The following is a 16,344-nucleotide window of genomic DNA, read 5'->3' on the forward strand; positions in this document are numbered from 1 at the left end:
ATCCTAACAGTCACCACAAAAACATGGCAATTATACTTTGATGGTTCATATACACAACATGGATCAAGAGCAGGTATTCTATTCATTACACCACAAGGTCACACAATCCCAAAAACATACAAATTAAGCTTTCCATGCACCAATAATATAGTAGAATATGAAGCTTTGGTTACAGGTATCAAAATGGCTATAGAATGGAACATTACGCAACTCCAAGTCTTTGGAGACTCTCAGTTCATCATCAATCAAATCAATGATGACTATCAAACAAAAGATGAAAAATTGATGCCTTACAAAAAGATGGTTGATGATATCAAGAAATACTTTGTAGAAATAACTTTCCAACAGATTCTAAGAAATGACAACAAAGTAGTAGATGCCATGGCTACACTTGCTTCTCTCCTTCAAACACAAGAAAATCAACAACGATATGAATTCGTGGTGGAAGAATTGTTTTACCCTTCTCATAATTGTCCTAATTCCCAAATTATCTATCACCTTGTTGGGCATGATTCTTCTCACTATGGCCAAACTTACACATGCCTAAACGACAACACCCTACCTCCTGATTTATCAAAGAACCAAAAGAGAAACTTTATTCGCCAATCCTCCCATTTTACTCTCGTCGTGGATACCCTGTTTAAACGAGGTCTAGATGGTACTCTCTTATGATGTCTTGAACAAGAAGAATCTGAGAAGGCCTTACATGAAGTCCTTAATGGCATTTGTGGCACTCATTCAAGTGGTCTTACCCTTTCGAAAAAACTCATACGCTTGGGCTATTATTGGCCGACTATGGAACGAGATTCTTTTCAGATAGCTAGAACATGCAAAAAATGTCAGATCCATGAGAATTTGATTCATGCACCAACACAAGAACTACATGCTTTAGCAACATCTTGGCCTTTTTGTCAATGGGGTCTTGATCTAGTAGGAAAGATAAATACTTCTTCATCTAATGGTCACAAATTCATCCCGGTAGCTACAAAATATTTTACAAAATGGATTGAGGCAGTATCTTTCACAAATATCACAGGAAAACAAATTGTTGCATTTATCTTGAACTACATCATTTGTCGCTATAGAATACCCATGACCATTATCACTGATAATGGGCGACCATTCAAGCATCAGGATGTACAAGAGCTATGTGAGAAGTTCAAGATCCAACACAGATTCTCCACACCCTATTATCCACGAGGAAATGGGCAGGCAGAAGAATCCAACAAAACTATTCTGAAAATCCTCAAAAAGACAGTGAACGATGTTGGGAGAGATTGGCATATCCAATTAAACCCTGCTCTTTGGGCCTATCATACCAGTATTCACACACCAAAAGGTGCCACACCTTTCTCTCTTGTATATGGATCAGAAGCCATATTACCTATAGAAGTAGAGATACCTTCTCTATGGGTATCATTAAAAGATCTGATCCCAGATGAAGAACAATGAGTATCTAGACTACAAGAGATAGAACTGGTCCATGAACGAAGACAAAATGCCTTTGATCATCTAAAGGTATATCAATAAAGAATGTGTCTGAGTTATAATCACAAGGTTAAACCATGAGTCTTTCAAGTTGGAGAACTAGTGCTAAAGGAAAATCCACGCAACCAGGCAGATCGAGAAAAGAAAGGAAAGTTTGAACCAAACCGGTTAGGTCCATTTGTGGTCACAATAGTGTTTGGATCAGGAGCATATCAGCTATCAACACAGGATGGAGATTAGCTCGAGGAACCTATCAATAGCATGCATCTGAAAAAATTTTATGTTTAAAAAATCAAAAATAATGAAAAATCAGAAAAAAAAAAAAATAAATAAATAAATCAAATATCAGAAAAAGTGCAATAAAAATAGACGGTGAAAACCTGGCAAACAGGTGCTATCTGTCCACTAGCTCTTCCATCTATTCCGCTTGCATTCATTTTTCATCAATGTTGACCATCATAAAGCCTTTGAACATATGTAAGCATCCCAGGTGGCTTCTTGCTATGGTTGGGATCATTGGATATATCATAATGACTTTGTTTCTAGGCGTGGGGCAAAATCCTACACCTAGCTAGGGGCAAACTCTTGATCATTTTGAGCTTAATCAAACAGGTAGAACAACAAGTACACAACTCTTATCAAGCAAAAACTGAGACACATCCAACGTTGAACACAAGATCAAACTATCAATTATCAAGCTATCACAAAGTCAATCCAAACACATCACACACTTTTCAGTGTATAATATATTTTTTGATAATGATTTTAACATGATTGTTTCAACTTTTCTATATTGATTTTTGCTATCATGATTTCTGAGTGACTCCAGGATGTCATTGACTAGAGGAATAAGGAAGGAACATGATATTTTTCTTGTCTGTTGTCTGAAAATTAATCATTAATATGTGCAAATTTGTCTCGGGACATGATCATCGGAGTATCATTGAAGACATTTCTGATTTGCATATTGAAATTATTCATACTGTCTATTTTACACAAGCAATACTCAGGTCATCTCAATTCAATTATACCTCGATGCTTGTGCTAACTTACTATATCAAAATCCAGGAAATAAGTGCTCAGGTCATCATGGTTTAATTATACCATCGATGTTTGCACTCACTTCCCACATTTCAAAATCTCAATGATGACAAAAATGCAATAATCCAGTAACTGGTCCAGTCATAGCTTTGCATTTTATCTTGCATTTCATTCTTGCACGAGATCTCGCATGCTCCTTTTAATCCAAGATTAAATCTATCACAGGAATCATCAAAGTGTCATCACAAGCATATACGCAATCAGATGAATGACTCATATCTCTTCAGATATTATCAACCCAACGAAAATCTTATGCCATCTCTCTCAACAAAATCAACATCAACATATCCAAATCTCTGCAACTTGATATCAACAAACTATCAGTTCTTTATCTAATCAACCTTATCAAATCAAATTAATCAATCAAACCTAATCAATCTATCATGTCTTATATAGGATGTATCCTTCCTAAAACCAAACATTCTGATCATGTCTTATATAGGATGAATCCTTCCTGAAACCAGACGCTTTGATCATCTTTGTCTTATACAGGATGTATCCTTCCTAAAACTAGATGATCTGATTCTGATTCATGTCTTAAACAGGATGTATCCTTCCTAAAACCAGATGCTCTAATCATGTCTTATATAGGATGAATCCTTTCTGAAACTAGACACTATGATCATTCATGTCTTATATAGGATGAATCCTTCCTAAAACCAGACTGAATCTAATCAATCAAGAGTTTTCAATATTATCAATCTAAGCAATCAAGCTAATCAAAGAACTCGCATTTTCATCAAACCATAGTTGTAGAAATCAAATGAAATCTATCGAGATATCAATTTTGCAAACATCCAAAACACTCCAAAGATCAGTTATCTCAATTGATCTCTCAAGGGGGCATCATCGTACCAAAATTTAGCAATCAAGAGCTAGGGCATCCTATCAAACCAATATCATCATCCAAATGAGATTATTCTTTGAATCAACGCGTCATCACACCTCACTTCAAAGAGGGGCAAAATGTATATTCCTAAAAATGGTCTGAAGATAATTAATTGAATAAGCAATTATTTAATTAATCTCCATCCCCAATTTAATTGAATTCATCAATAATTTGATTAAATCCTACATTTTCATCTACTTATTAATAAATCTAAGGGTTTATTAAATAGGTTCATTTCAATAATCCTCTTTGATTAAATAATTCAAATTAATTAATTATTCTCCATCAAAATCATTTCTTCTAATATTTGATTAATTAAAATAAATCAAATTTATGAATTGTTGAAATTAATTAGCGATTTTCCTATTAATTGAATTTCTAAATTCAAATTCTCCTAACTTTTAACCACCTAGCCTAACCATTCATAAACCTAACCCATTCTACCTGCCCCTATGTTCCCTTTCACCCAACCTCTTCTAGAGCTTTGTGACACTTATCACTAAGTGTTTCCTTTCATCCAACCTCTTCTAAAAGCCTCTTGACACTTGTCACCATAGAGATGACAGATGTTCCCTTTAATCCAACCCCTTTGCCAAACCTCACTCCTAGCCTTGGAAATCCTATAAATAGACCCCATTTTAGAGCACAAAGGGTCCCAATTCCTCTCATTTGTCCCTAATTGATCTCATCTCATTTTCATCTTATGCATTGTTACTATAAGCATCTAGCTTCTAGTTTATCATTTTAGCAATGTTATCATGCTCAATTTTAGCTTAATTGCATCTTCATTCTAGCTTATTTTCTAGATCAATCATGAACTCATATAGCTTAATAATGCTATCCTTGCCAGATCATGCATATTCATCATTCAAATCCTCCATCTAAGTGTAGTCAAGTCACTAGAATTTGCATAACAAGATTTGAGAGAAAAATTCATACTCGCATTTAATAGGAGGCAATTGATCGATTAGCTGTGGTTTTGTCTTTCTTTGATTCAAATTCATTAACCATCCTTATAATGATTTATTGAGTTTTTTGTGTTTGCAGGTATAGGTACACTTCACAAACCACAACATAAGCTTTAAAAATGTCAGCTCAATCTCCTCAAACTCAAAACCAATCACCAAAATCATCCCAAGAATTCTAGGTCACATATTACATCAAAATAGCTCCGTTCTACCTGAATCATGGATACCGAACCTTCAATATTTCTCATGAATCAACAATGGAAACTAGGATTACAAAATAAGATACCTTGAACCTCGAATTATCTACCTCTATTATTGCAACCAAAATCAAGATATACACACTATACTCATACTTTGTCGAATATTGTATTCCACCTTCTAGTGTTATTCCTAATGATAGTACAACTTTCGGTAAACCAAATCTACATGTACTAGAGATGATTTTTGAACTGAGTTGCCATCATTAACAACTCCTAAACATTTGTCATGCATCAATCTTCACCGGAACAGTGTCCTTTGCCAACAATCTCCCCCTTTGGCATTGATGGAAACATTGTGAAAAATGACAGTGTACACTCAGAACTACAAAATTCCAAAACTCAAAAATCTCTAAGACTCAACAAGCTCCCACTAATAATATACACCATTTTTCACTTCATTCTATCCCCCTTTGATAGTAATACCAAAGATAGGAATCCACCAAAATTTTATATAGAGGGGTATACACAGTTACTTGCAATTTTTTTTTTAAAAATTGCAAAGATTGTCTTTAGGCACAACAAGTGGTCATCCCAACCCTTTTTCAAGATCTCCAAAATATTGATCAAACTAGTGAAAAGATGGGCATGCATCTCAACTCCTTAGTGATCTACCAGAATACTCTTCTTCAGATAATTCATTGCATCTTGCTTACTACTGATCATTGAATCTATCCAAGGAGTGATAAGGCTTCTTACTTCTCCAACTCTACTCAAATTTTTGTCCATATCCTAATTTAAGCTCTTAATCTTGTCAAGTATAGTCATGACTTGAGCTTCGAAATTACTAGTAGGGACTGATTGAGGTGCATAGGATTGAGATATGCTAGCTAGCTGCCCTTCACACTCTTTTATTTTCTTGTCAATGTCAATAGTAAACTTAGGCAAAATTAAACATGACTTATATATTTGACTGCCTTCATCTAATGCATCTTATATGTTCTTTGTAGCGGTCATCAAACTATCCCTATCTACTTCAATCATCATAAAATTGTTCTCAATCTCATAGCATTAAACCAAGTCAAAACTTTAGCATATGCTGCTTTCTCCAAAGACAAAAAATGAGATTCTGCTGCATTAAGCACGCTTCTAAGCTTAGCGGAGGGAGTATCAGTTGTATCCGGTTTGAATGATGGAAAAATTTCTCCAATACATTTGTGGTGAAGGTTATCAACTCTTTGTCTGTAGTGTGAGACTTGACAAAGTCCTCACTTTCTTTTTCTTGAGCAAGGTTTTATTGCTTCAGTGCTTGGATAGGTGATAGTGAGCTCAAATCTATTGGCCCTTAAGTGAAATCATCTGAGTCAGTAACAATCTATTTTCCCTTGTCAGTCTCTCTTGCCACTATCACTAGAGCTTGATCATCCTTCTCTTCTCCTTTCTCCTTCTCTACTACCTCTACATTTGCATGTTTCACAACATCTTCATCCTTCTTTGCATCAACCTCTCCCTTTCCATCATCAACTTTTCCAATCTCCTCAATTGTCTTTTCAGAGGCAACCTCTATCACTGGAGGATTTTTTTCATCTTCACCAGAGTCATTTACTTTAGCATTATCAGTATCATCTACAACTATGTCTTTCTCATTTACCTACTTTTCTATAATAGCTTGCTCAATTGTTTGACCTTTCTACACAACAAGAATTGTTGTATACACTTCTGCAATGGAAGTATCTTGTGCCTGCGCTTCTGGTTGGGTGTCATCTTGCACCACAATATCTTCATATATGTGCTCTTTCAAAAATTCTTAAAATTACTTTGGTCTCTTTAGTCACTTCATCTATTTTACCAAGCATCACCTTACTTGCTCTCTTTTTGCTTATTAATCTGTCCTTTGAATCTTAAGCAATCTATCAACTTTATCCTTAGAAATGATAGAACTCAAATTAGATAATACATATTCTTTTATTCCTTCATCCTCTGAGATGGTTGTATGTCTCCTGGAAATTGAAATATCATACAATCCCTTTGGAATCATGGATGACAGCTCTATCAAGGCTTTTCTATGAACATTCATATATTGTACAACAACTTCCTCTAGAAGTCTTTGATCATTTTTATCACAATTGTCATAATATATAGATACATTCTTCAAATTACCTTCCTTTACCACTTCATCAATTATTTCATTTAATGGGGGCACAAAAGTATAAGTACCTTCTATCTTGCTTGACTTCTGAGCCTCATCTAGCACGAACTTAGGCTTCTTGCTTGATTTGGCTCTTCTAGATGGCTCAACTTTAGTCCTTGGTTTCTTGGTCGATTGGGCTTCACCGAATTGAGGCTTCTTCACTACCCTAGCATACATAGTTGTCTTCTTCACCTCTCTCACCTCTTCATTAGACTCTATCTCTACAACTTCAGTAGTGGCTGCAACATATTCCCTTTTAGGTTTCTCCTTCTTCCTCTTCTCTGGTCCACCACTTGACTTGGCTTGTGGCTTGGGTGGAGGGACATGCTTTTGAGTACCGGAGGTAAGTTATTAATTGGTTTTCCTTGTCTTGTTTTGCTTGGGAGGAGTGGAGACATGTTTTGTCCTCTTTGGCTTTACCATGTCCTCCTCCTTCAGAATGTTATGTTCCCTAGCCCTTTGAACGACTTCCTTTTTTATTCCCATTTTTTTTGCAAGCTCTTCGACTTCTTTTCTAACTTTCCTCTTTCTTCTGGGCTTAGTGAATTTCTTGTGCTAGTCTAGATTTTTCTCCTTATAGGTGCCAAACCTTTCCTCTTTCTCATCTATTGATTTACTCAACAGGTGTTGAGCATATGCATCAAGTGTGTTTCTATCCACTTCGTGCCCCATACACTTGGTTCTTGGTTCTACTACCTCCATATGGAATTGATCTTTTTCTACCATAAAACATATGGTATCTTCATGTTTTTCTACAATGTCCTTTGGAATCCTCTCTCTGCTTTGCATCATAGCCTGAAATTATTTGAAATAGCCCTACACAGTAGATTTATGTGCTACTACATCACATAATCCTTCCAAACCTTCTTTAATTTGGACTACCACCGGTTTATCATAAGCCCACTGTACTTTTCCTATACCAAAGATTTCATTCAAAAAGTAAAGTACCAAACAAATAATCAAAGAACCAAACTTGAAAACATGTTTCTTATCTTTCTTAATCTTCTTTAGATTGCTCATTAATTCACTAAGAATCACTCCACATAGATCATATCTCTTGTCCACCTTGAGTATCTGATAGGTTGCATATATTGCAGTATTGGATACTCAATTTTGTCTGTTGGACTCATACACCTTATATCCTATCACCATTGAATAAAATCTCACATCATACTTGATGATATCACTTATTATCATTGACCTATTATCATGCTGGGATCCGGTTATCTCTATTACAGTTGTGTTCTTAACATGTCACAAACTAGGGATCTCATCAGTTGCATTTAAACAGGTTACTGCTTGAATGGATTGCTTTGTGATATTATGAGGTTTATCTATCCATATAAACTCATCATGGATTCGGCTCAAGACACACATTACCCATTCGGGTTCATCAAAACCTGGAAAGTGAACAAACTAGATAAAACCCTTATTGTGTAGTGATTTGAATTCGATCATTAGATTCCCCATCTCATCCATCATATTCTTGGTGTATAATGATAACATGTCTGCATTCACAAGCTCTTCAATATTGCAGTGATTGTATTCCCTAATATTCTTATTATGCAACACTCCATATGGCACAGAAGAAAATTCTCCACTTGAATCATTTTTGACCGACTTGAATGGGTGTTTCTTGAATACTAATCTTGCCCTATTAGTGATTTCTACTACCAATGGAGTTATACAGTAGATGATGATGCTATTTTAAAAATAGGGTATGAAAAAAAACTCGAACAAGGGTACATACCTTTTCAATTTCAACTCGATACTAAGAATCACTGTCAGATCACTTCAAGCTCTGTTTTCACTACTTAATCTTGTTCACCTCGCTCTCTTGCTCTTTCTATTCATTCACAATGTGTGGAATGAATAATAGAATGGATTTTTATCCATTGAAAACCTAACTTTAAGTTGCAATAAATGCACAAGCCTAAAGGCTTTCCAGATACCCTATTTTCCAAGAATTTATCACTGGATTCTTAGATAGGCATGTAATCTTATGGATATCAACTGCACAAATAATCTTGATCATCTGCAACCTTCCTCAGCCTGCTACAGATCTCTGAAAGGGGCTTTTGAGGATTTGTATGAAAATCTTCTCCCTAAGGTCAAATGCCTTAGTTATCGGATGAGGTTCCAACACCGGAATCAGGTGTGGATCCATTATGTGCAATTGAATCTTCCTTCTTAACCCACATCTTCTTATGCTTCTCTCTGACCTCCTCAACTTTCGTTTTTCCCTTTTCCCTTTTCATGTGATTTGTTCTTGTCTGCTGGAGCATTCTTGCTCATATTCTTTCTTCTGCAATATTTTGCAACATGACCGGTTTTGTTGCATGTATAGAAAACAACATTTCCTTACATAGGTTTGAAGTTCATCTAACTTGGTCTCATCCCGCATTGGTTAGAAATGTGTCCAAACATTCCACAAGAATAGTATCTCTTATTTTAGAAATTATTCATCACTGCTCTGCTAATGTTTGACTTATGACCAAAGTTGTTACATTTGAAACATTGACCAATAAAGGTAGGACTATTATTCATCATCCTATTTATACATTGACTTGTCATATGACCAAATTTATTGAAAACAAAACATTTACCATTGAATTTATAAGCATTAGTTTGTCTTACCAGAGGTCTCTTGTTCTTCTAATGATTTCTCTGTCCAAAACCAAAGGATTCTCCTTTCTCATATCCAAGTCATCGCATGTCTTTTCCACTTCATTGACTTTCTAGCATCTCATCTAGCCTGGTTGAGCTATCTTGATTTTTTCTTTATACTCATTAGAAGTGGAAAGTTCATCTCTCAGAATTATGATCTTCCTTTCAAGTTCTTGCCCATCATTCTTGTATTGCACCAATTTAAGTCCGAACTAATCATTCTCACAATTCAATTTGCAACATTCCTCAAATCTATCCTTCAATGACTAAGATTTTCCTCATTCTTCTTCTTGTCTTCAATTTCCTTTGTCAGCTTCATCAAAATGGATTGCATCTCATTCTTTAGGACTGCATCTAGCAAGCTTCCCACATTCATCTATCTTGTCTTGTAGGGATTGATTGTGAAAGATTTGTTCTTCTTTCTCCTCGAGCTTATCCATCAGTTCCTTTCTCTTCTCTCTGGATGTGTTCACTTATTCTTTCAAAGATTCAATGAAATTTTTAGTAGCATCCAAACTTCTCCTTAGGCTAATTTTTGCTTTCATAGCTGCATCAAGATCTTCAAGTGCCACAACAAGTTGCTTCTGCATATCAAAGTCCATTGATTCAATATTTTGAATCTGCCTCAAGCTGTTTGGCTTCCTCTGAGGAACTAAGCTCTGATACCAATTGTTGGAATCAATGAACACTAAGAGGGGGTTGAATCAGTGTTCAATAATTCACAAATTTATTAACCTGATTCTTAAACCACCGAATGTATAAGAATGAAATTAAAGTGCAAAAACTTAAACCAATCAACCACAAAACCATAACAATAGAATTTTTACATGGAAACCCGGAAAAGTAAAAACCATGGTGGAATTTTAATGCACAATATTATTATACTTTGGTCAGAAGTATGATAAAATTACAAAAGCGGAATGCACTTGCATCTAGACACACTTCCTAGAGCTCACTGCTCAAATAAAAAATAGGGCTACAACCCGGAGAACTCACTATCCTAAAAATGATTGAAATAGTGTTTGAGCTGAGGAAACACATCTACTAATGCTAAATAGAAGTTCCAGTTAGGCTCAAGAGTCTTTTGCAACTATTTTATCTCTCTACTCAGTTTCGCTACTTTGTCATATATCGAAGCACTAAAACCTTCAATCACATTCTTAAAACTTTGCACTTTTGCTCAAATATATATTCTTCTCACACTCATGTCATCTCATAAAATTCTCAAATGAATCAGTCTTATATATCCGCATCAAAAAAATTAATCAATTTCCATGTCAGCTTCCAAAAACTGCATAACACACAACATGAAACGTGTAACCAACGAGTCGGCTCAATCCATCCACAAATCCATATGCGGACCTAAACAAGATGATAATAAGTTTTACACATGTTATCTCAATCTCCTTGAACTCGAAATTGATCACCAAAATCATCCCAAGGATTCCAGATCACACATTACATCAAAATAACTTTGTTCTACCTAAATCATGGATACTGGACCTTCAATCTTGCTAATGAATCAACACTAAAAACTAGGATTACAAAATAAGATTCCTCGAACCTAGAATCATCTGCCTGTATTACCAGAACCAAAGTTATGCAACCAAAATCAAGATCTACACACCATACTCATACTTTGCTGAATATTGTATTCCATCTTCTAGACTTATGCCTAATGATAATACAACTTCCGGTAAACCAAATCTACATGTGCCAAATATGATTTCTAAACTAAGTTGCCATCAATGACAACTCCTAAGCATTTCTCACACATCAATCTTCATCGGAACAATGTCTCTTGCCAGCAAACCTAAGAATAAATGAATGTTGACCATGGAATCTAAGTTTGTATAGCTATTAAAATATACCAAATGTTTGAGATTTTATATGCTACTATAACTACAACCTAAAGGCATGGCCTCAACTCTTTCATCTTTACACACAGTAGTCACACCACTTCTTTCTCAAGATTATGTCAATCCTTTCTTAAATTTGGTAAAACTTTTAGTAGCATAATATTTTTTCATCACTTTCTCAATATAGAGTGGAATGAGAAACACACTTTTAGACTTCCCAATGATGGCATTGCAATCTTATCTTGGTTGTAATGAGGAATTCACTTTCACTTTTTCCCTGTTCTTGATGGCCTCCCTCCTCACAACCCTCACCATCTTATAATTCATTATTTTCTCAAAGAAATGCACAAACTATGTACATCCATGGTTTATATCCTCAAGAGCATATTTGAACATGACCCACCAATAGTTAATATTTATATCCAACACAAATGGACCAATAGTTGGACACTAATTTTTTTTGCAAAATTTCACATTTCATTAAAAAATTGAAGGCATTTGTTGTGATCACCTTTTATATGTGATATAGACAAATTATTAATTTGAAATACTCCAATGCATATACATTGCTACACCAATTGTTGTACACATAAAAAAAATCACTATGATAATGATACCTATTGAAATAAGCATATTATTTTATAAATGACACTTATATTGAATAGTTGGGATTTTCTAATTGAAACAAAAACTATTTATTTCACCTGTTAATGTTCATGTATTTATTCTCTTTTATGCCTAGATGCATTCATAGTCAAAGAATGGGTCTCAGGGATGCAAGTAAATAAAAACTCAATGCAATTTTATTCAATGTCCATTTCTCTATTATTGGTGATTAAAATATACACTTCAAAAAGTACTTGATGTTATATGGTAACCAATAGGAAGAATGTGAAATTAATAATTTTGAGAATATTAGTAGTTCAAGAGTCATGTGGTCTGCATAAAAAAATAGTGGAGACCACATTCAGTTAAGGCATTTCACTAGAAAGAATTAATTCCTCATTAATAACACCCTTTTTGGCATAATATGCAATCATTGCATTCCATGAAATGGCATTTGCATTCTACATTTTTTCAAACAATTGGTGTTCATTTTTTATCCATGCACATTTTTAATAAGATATGATCGTAACCCAAATTCGATAATATTTTCATGGATCTGTAAATAATATTTTAGGGATGATGTGTTGGCACACACATGAAGAATAGTGGATAAGGTGAAGTGGTTGAGATTAATAGTTATATATTGTATTTTGTGAAATGGTTTGAAAGCCTATTGAAGATGTCCATGATTTCACTAAGGTACAATTATCACATTCCAATAAAATATTTTTGGTACACTCATCTTCTCAAGAAACATGGTGAGCATCCACTACACTTCCACACTTGTCAACCATTTTGATAAGCTTAATTTGTGTTAAGAGGGTATGTGGAAAATGCATGCTCGTTGTCATTGTTGTTGGATCTTATTTTCTTATGCTTTGAAAGGGCTTTCTTATATATGCAACTTTGGAATAGATGAATATAAGTATAACAATGTACATGAGAATTGTTTGTGGTAATAATAATCTTTATTGTGTCTTTTAAGGAACCATCTACATAGAGTACTCCCAAGTTTTGATTGTGATTGGTTGTTGATGACATCATATGAACATGTTATTTTATTCATCTCACCACAAAATGAAATATCTTTCTTTAGTCTATTTCTGAAATCTTCAATGTTCTAGGTCCTGTGGCCATTTGCAGGCCATTTCACCTTGCAGTATATTTACAATCAATTATATTGTTATTGTTATATTAATAGTAATAAATTAATTCACAATCATAAACATAAATGTATTTTTATTTTTATTTGTTTTAAATTCTTGAATTATAAAATTTAAATTTATAATAAATTGTACATGTAATTATCTAGCAATCATGGCATACAATGAGACCATATTTTTTTGACACATTTTATAAAATAATTCACAGACATTTTTTATGTTTGCGTATTTTATTCTTTGAAAAAATGAAAACCACTATGATGACAGATTACTATAAATATATATGATATACAATATATAAACGTTATGAGAAATAATGCAACAATAATTAAATCCTATATAACAACTGATCTCAACGAATATAATTATACAATAAGACTGAATATTATAAACACAAATGCTACCTATGCTGAACCGTCGGGGTAATCACAACTCACAGCAACCTGCGGCCGAATCTTCGGGAGCTCATCACAAATATTTTCGCTCACCCTAACGTGTGGCTGAAACTTCCGGAACAGATCACGTTTCAATACTATGAAATATTTTCGTAGTCGATGACGTTTCATAGCAGACGCAACAAAGTTGTTATAACATCCGATGACGAGAAGGTGGTCGAAGAAAGAGAATGGTTGGACAAGTAGCTGCTGACCTAAGCAAAGCTGAATTACGGAATCCGACACAGTTTTGCTATTAAAAGCCACCACGCTTTTGAGCTTTCATATGCCGGTGTGTCTGCAAGCCAAAGACATGGCCTCAACTCTTCCGCCTCTTCATGTAGTAGTAACACCGCTTCCTGCTCAAGGCCATGCCAACCCTTTCTTTCATTTGGCAAAACTTTTAGCAACCCGAGGGTTTTTCATCACCTTCATCAATACAGAGTGGATTGAGGAAAGGATTTTTAGACCTCCCAACGATGCCGCCGAAGTCTCGCGTCGGTTGCAGCAGCAAGGAATGCATTTTCGCTTTCTCACTCTTCCTGACGGCCTTCCTCCTCACCACCCTCGCCATCTTATAATTAATGAGTTTTTCGAAGCAATGCACAAACTAAGCCACGCAATGGTTAGACTGCTCCAAAGTAGAGCCAATGAAGCCCCGCCAATAACATGCATTATAACGGATTCCCTTTTCGCCTGCACTGAAGAGATGGCCACAGTCCTTGGCGTTCCCCGCGTCATATTCTGGACATTCTCTTGCTCTGCGTCCATCGTATTGGCCAACTCCCAGCTCCTGCTTGACAAGGGACTCATTCCAGTCAACGGTATGAATTAGCATTCACTTTGCATGGTTATTTGTGTTTTTCTAACTATTGAAATATCTTTATGGTTATCTGCGGTATTGTGTACAGTGAAGGATGCAGAGCGGCCAGAAAGCTTTATCACCTGTCTGCCTGGAAACATACCACCAGTCAAGCCAAAGGATCTCATGGTTTTGTTCCAAGAGAAGTCCGATCCCATGTTTGAAATCATGATGTACATATCGGACACGCAGAAGAAGGCCGATTACATGCTCGTTAATGTGTTTGAAGAGCTCGAAGGTCCAGAGGCCGTTGCGGGTCTCTCCTATGAGTGCCCTGCTTTTACTATCGGCCCTGTCTTCCTCCAAGAGTTTCTAGAAGCTGCAAAATCTTCGTTAAGCATTTCTACAAGCCTTTGGGAGGATGATCTTGACTACCTTAAGTGGCTTGACACGCAAGAACTCTCTTCTGTTTTGTACGTTTCATTTGGAAGCATCGCCGTGATGTCGACGGAGCAGTTGCAAGAACTGGCTCTAGGGCTGGAAGCCAGCCAGCAACCTTTTCTATGGGTAGTCAGGGCTGACATAGCCGATGGACAATCCGCGGTTTTGCCTGAAGGATTTCGCGAAAGAGTTAATAGCCGTGAAACGCTTGTGGGTTGGGCTCCTGAGTTAAAAGTTCTAGGTCATCCATCTGTGGGAGGATTATTGACGCGCAATGGGTGGAACTCTACTCCGGAGACCATAAGCATGGGTGTGCCTATGATCCGATGGCCCTTATGGGCAGAACAGTTGATCAGAAATAAGTCAGAGAATTAAATATTTTATTCTTTAATTAATTTTTCTTCTCATATAAATGTAATAACCTTTCAATACTAGATTGTCTTTTCGACTTCCGATGTAAACATAAATGTAGTGGCTGTTCAGCTTCTTTGAAAGCTTATAAATAAGCCCAATTCGAATCCAATTGCAAGGAGTTAGGGAGTTATGGAGTTACAGAGTTATAGGCATACACTCCTTCCCAAGATTGCCTAAATGGTACAGGTTCGGGCATACCACTAATCTGAATTATTTTGTCAATTTAGAGGACAATACCCAAAGCAGAATTTGTGGTATTGGAAACACATAACAAATCATATAATCTCCATTTCATTGAAAATATGTAAGAGCCATACAATTTATTTATTTTGACAAACTCTGTGAAAGAGAGTTGTGTGCCCTTGAATCTATAAGCTTAGGCATACCACTAGCCTGTACAATTTGGGCAAACTCTGTAAAAGAGAGTTGTATGTCTGAGCATGTACCATTTAGGCAATTTTGTGAAGGAGCGTATGCCTATAACTTTGTAACTCCATAACTCTCCAACTCCTTGCAATTGGATTCGAATTGGGCTTATTTATAGGCTTTCAAAGAAGCTGAATAACCACTACATTTATGTTTACATCAGAAATCGAAAAGACAATCTAGTATTGAAAGGTTATTACATTTATATGAGAACAAAAATTAATTAAAGATTAAAATATTTAATTCTCTGACTTATTTCTGATTAACAGTTTCACAACACCAGACTTTGCAAAGAGATATGGAAGATAAGCATGGATATTGAGTCTCGGCTAGAAGATGACACACTGTTGGTAACAAGAGAGGAGGTGGAGAAAGTTGTTGGCATGATGATGACAGTGGATGAAGGAAGTGAACTGAGAAAGAGAGCATTGAAGCTGAAGGAAGCTGCTGCCAAAGCGGTAATAGCAGGAGGTTCGTCCTACAGAAACTTGGATGAGTTTACACAAGACATGATCGCAAGAGCCAACTCTTTAACTATCTAAATAAATTTTATTCTTGTCCTAGCCTGTTCTTGAAAGTCGTACTTTTCGGTATGCCTTGTTATCAAATATAGTTTATTGATTTCAATGTTTGTAAGTATCGTATTGCTTTAGAGGGGGTTAACTCCGAAATGTCGTCTCAGGAAAGAGTTACTGATT

General features: G+C 35.6%; 1 protein-coding gene across 1 annotated transcript; it reads left to right on the forward strand.

Annotated features, from left to right (window-relative positions):
* Window positions 1-13,876: 13,876 nt before the first annotated feature.
* LOC131039310 (7-deoxyloganetin glucosyltransferase-like) lies at window positions 13,877-15,181 on the forward strand. The gene is made up of 2 exons (XM_057972017.2): window positions 13,877-14,387; window positions 14,475-15,181. Exons 1-2 carry the CDS (start codon window positions 13,877-13,879, stop codon window positions 15,179-15,181), a joined length of 1,218 nt encoding a protein of 405 aa, XP_057828000.2.
* Window positions 15,182-16,344: the final 1,163 nt, after the last annotated feature.

This window comes from Cryptomeria japonica, chromosome 10 (genome assembly GCF_030272615.1).
Source record: "Cryptomeria japonica chromosome 10, Sugi_1.0, whole genome shotgun sequence".
In the NCBI taxonomy this organism is placed as follows: Eukaryota; Viridiplantae; Streptophyta; class Pinopsida; order Cupressales; family Cupressaceae; genus Cryptomeria; species Cryptomeria japonica.